This window comes from Coturnix japonica, unplaced genomic scaffold (assembly GCF_054131305.1).
Source record: "Coturnix japonica strain WE unplaced genomic scaffold, WE-NBRP24 Scf080, whole genome shotgun sequence".
Taxonomy (NCBI): Eukaryota; Metazoa; Chordata; class Aves; order Galliformes; family Phasianidae; genus Coturnix; species Coturnix japonica.
In genome coordinates, this window is record NW_028188983.1 from 1 (window position 1) to 3,671 (window position 3,671).

General features: G+C 63.7%; 1 protein-coding gene across 1 annotated transcript; it reads right to left on the reverse strand.

The window, feature by feature from the left end:
* Positions 1-363: 363 nt before the first annotated feature.
* Positions 364-3,223, reverse strand: STAC3 (SH3 and cysteine rich domain 3; the record flags this gene model as incomplete). Its single annotated transcript, XM_085534254.1, is given in 7 exon segments — positions 364-455; positions 566-638; positions 1,903-2,000; positions 2,096-2,306; positions 2,309-2,356; positions 2,556-2,616; positions 3,085-3,223. Coding segments are annotated over 6 exon segments (582 nt in total), but the record flags the coding sequence as incomplete, so codon positions are not given.
* Between the last annotated feature and the right edge of the window lie 448 nt (positions 3,224-3,671).

Consider the following 3,671-nt stretch of genomic DNA (forward strand, 5'->3'; position numbering starts at 1 on the left):
TGGGGGGGGGGACATTAATTGGGGGGGGGCCACTTTAAATGGGGGGGGGCACATTAAATGGGGGGGGGGCTCATTAAATGGGGGGGGGCACATTAAATGGGGGGGGGCTCATTAAATGGGGGGGGCTCATTAAATGGGGGGGGGCACATTAAATGGGGGGGGCTCATTAAATGGGGGGGGCTCATTAAATGGGGGGGCACATTAAATGGGGGGGGCACATTAATTGGGGGGGGGCCACTTTAAATGGGGGGGGGGCTCATTAAATGGGGGGGGGGCACATTAAATGGGGGGGGGGTCATTAAATGGGGGGGGGGCTCATTAAATTGGGGGGGGCTCATTAAATGGGGGGGGGTCCACACTCACATTCTTCTTGTCATCGTTCCCTTTCTTACGCTCCTTATTGGCCATAATGACGCCCGTCCGCAGGGTCTCGAAGACGGGGTCGCTCCTATTGGCTGTGGGGGGGGGGGGAGGGGGGGGGGCAGTGGGTTTTGGGGGGCATACAGTGATTTTTAATGGGGGGGGGGGGCACATAGTGATGGCTGGGGGGGGGGTCAGCGCTCACCCATGTCTTTGCTGCCCGCCTGCTGCTGGTCGCTGTAGAGGGGGGAGCTGTAGGCCCTGCGGAAACCGGGGGGCTGGGGGGGGGCAAAAGGGGGGGGGTCAGTGTCACCCCATAGCACAGGAATCCCCCCCCCCACACAAACACTGAGGGGGTGGGGGGGATATAGGGGGGCAATAGGAGTGACTGCATCTACATTCAAAGTGGGGTTGGGGGGGGGTGATGGGGGTATTGTGACCCCCCCCCCGCAGAGCTGGGAGGTGAGGGGGGGTAATGGGGGGGGGTCGTGTTGGGTGATGGGGGGGTGGGACCCCCCCTCCCATGGACAACACGGGGCTGGAAGGTGATTGGGGGGGGGGGGTGATGGGATGGAAGGGGTGATGAGGGGGGTGGGAGGGGGGGCTGGTGAGGGGGGGTGATAGGGGGGGTGACTGATGGCGGGTAATGAGGACGGGGGGGGGGGGGGAGTGATGGAGTTGGGGGGGGTAATGAAGGGTGGGGGGTGATGGGGGGGTAGGGGTGATGGGAGGGGGTGACCGGTGGGGGGGGCGATGGGGGGGGTCTTGGGGGGGTGTGAGTGGGGCTGATGGGGGTTGGAGGGGGGTAATGGGGTTGGGGGGGTGATGAGGGGGTGACAGATGGGGGTAATGGGGGGGGTGATGGAGTTGGAGGGGGTAATGAAGGGTGGGGGGGTGATGGAGGGGATGGGGGTGATGGGGAGTGGAGGGGGGTGATGGGGTTGGGTGGGCGATGGGGGGGCTGGGGGTGATGGGGGGTGATAGATGGGGGTGATGGATCTGGGGGGGGCTTAGCGAATGGGGGGGCAATAAGGGGATGGGGGTGATGGGGGATGGAGGGGGGTAATGGGGTTGGGGGGGTGATGGGGGGGTGATAGATGGGGGGTAATGGGGGGGGGTGATGGAGATGGGGGCTTAATGAAGGGTGGGGGGGATGATGGGGGGGCTGGGGGTGTTGGGGGTTGATGGATCTGGGGGGGGCAATAAGGGGATGGGGGTGATGGGGGATAGAGGGGGGTAATGGGGGGGTAATGGGGGTGATGGATCTGGGGGGTGGCAATAAGGGGGTGGGGGTAATGGGGGATAGAGGGGGGTGATGGGGTTGGGGGTGTGATGGGGGGGCTGGGGGTGATGGGGGGGTGATGGATCTGGGGGGGGGCTTAGTGAAGGGGGTGGCAATAAGGGGATGGGGGGGTGATGGGGGGGCTGAGGGTGATGGATCTGGGGGGGGCAATAAGGGGATGGGGGTGATGGGGTTGGGGGGGTGATGGGGGGGTTGTAATGGGGGGGTTATTGGGTCAGCCCCCCCCCAGCAGCACCCACGATCTTCCCGAAGCAGCGCTGCAGCTGCACGTATTCCTGGCAGTGCTGGTGGATGTTGGTCTTGCAGTTCTTGCACCTCAACCCGAACTTGTTGTTCACTGTTCATTAATTGGGGGGGGGGGACACACACAAAACAACGTCAGCACCGCGACCCCCCCCATCCTTATATGTGTCCCCCCCCCCCGGCACTCACAGACGATCATCCGGGCACAAACATCGCAGAATTTGGGTTTTTTAAAGTAATGATCTTTGAATTTATGGGGTTTATCGTTGATGGGTTTGGGGGGTTCCGGGGGGGGTTCGGTTTCTTCTTCTTCTTCTTCTTCCTCTTCATCCTCGTAGATGTAATAGATGGGTCCCCCCGTTGGACTCAGTAATTCCCCGTTGGGTTGAACGTCCGGGGGGGCGGCTCCGTTTTGGGTTTACGTTGGAAAAGCTCCTTCAGTCTTTGCAGCTGGGGGGGGGGGGGGGGGAACAAAGCGCTGCTATTGGGGGGGGGGCGGCACCTCCCACCCATCCGGACCACAGGGATACGGGTTAAGGTGGGTTGGATGCCCCCAGCCCCACATAGAGGTGACAGAAGGGCCCCCCCCCCCACCATAGGGAATAATGTAGGACCCCCCCCCACCTTTAACCCGGTGGGCATCGCTTACCCGGCTCTTGGTGCCCGCCCCCCCCGCAGCGGGCGGCTCCGGGACGTCCTTCTCAGTCATCCTATATAGGGAACACGGCACCCATTGCCCCCCACCCACCGACCCCCACCCAGCACCCACCGACCCCCGACCCCATATACAGCCCCAACCCCCCCTGCACCCACAGCATCACACTGCAGCCCCTCCCGACCCCCCCCCATTTATACTGAGGGAGGGGGGGTTGATCTGCTCCAGCATCACAGTGCAGCCCCTCCCGACCCCCCCCTATTTATACTGGGGTGGGTTGGGTTGATCTGCTCCTGCATCCCCCCAAACATCCCCATCCCTCCCACCTGGATCTCAGTTTAGATGCCCCCCAACATCCCCCCCCCCCACCCCTCAAATCGTGCCCAACGGGAGGCACGGAGCTGTTGGGGGGGGGGGGGGCAGCCCCATGGAAGGGGTCTGTGGGTCTCGGGGTGTATTTGGCAGCGCAGTGTATGGGACGGGATGGGATGGGATGGGGGGGGGGGCTCAGAGAGGGACTTACGCCGCTTACGGAGCTCAGGTCCAACGTTGAAACCCCCCCGGGGTTGGGTGGGCGCTGTGGGGGCCTGGCTGAGCCCCCGGCCCCCCGAGCTGGGGCTGCCCCAGGGCTGCGGTGAGAGGAGTGACAGGCACCGACAGCTGGGAGCGGTGGGGGCTGACGAGGAGAAATTGGAGCCTATGGGGGGGGGGGGACGGACGGAGCAGAGGCGGCTATTTGCGTTGTAGGCACGGGGGGGGGGATAAAGGGGGGGGTTATTGGGGCAGCCGTGGGGCTGAGAGCTGCTCCTGCCCCATTGAGTGCTGTTGGGTGATGCTGACAGCGTCCCATTCCCATTCCATATGGGGGGGGGGCACCCTATAGCTGATGGGGCTGCAGACCCCCCCAATAGGACCAGCAGCCTCCCATTGGCCAAAGCAGGAGCCCCTCATATGGGGCAGCGGCCCTCCCTGCTGTCCTACCTGGAAGTACCCCCCCCTCCCCCCCCCCCATTAAACCCCCCCCCCCATTAAACCCCCCCACCCCAACAATGCAATGGGAGAGCCCCCCCCCATTAACCCCCCCCCCAACAACTCAACGTGAGAGCAGCA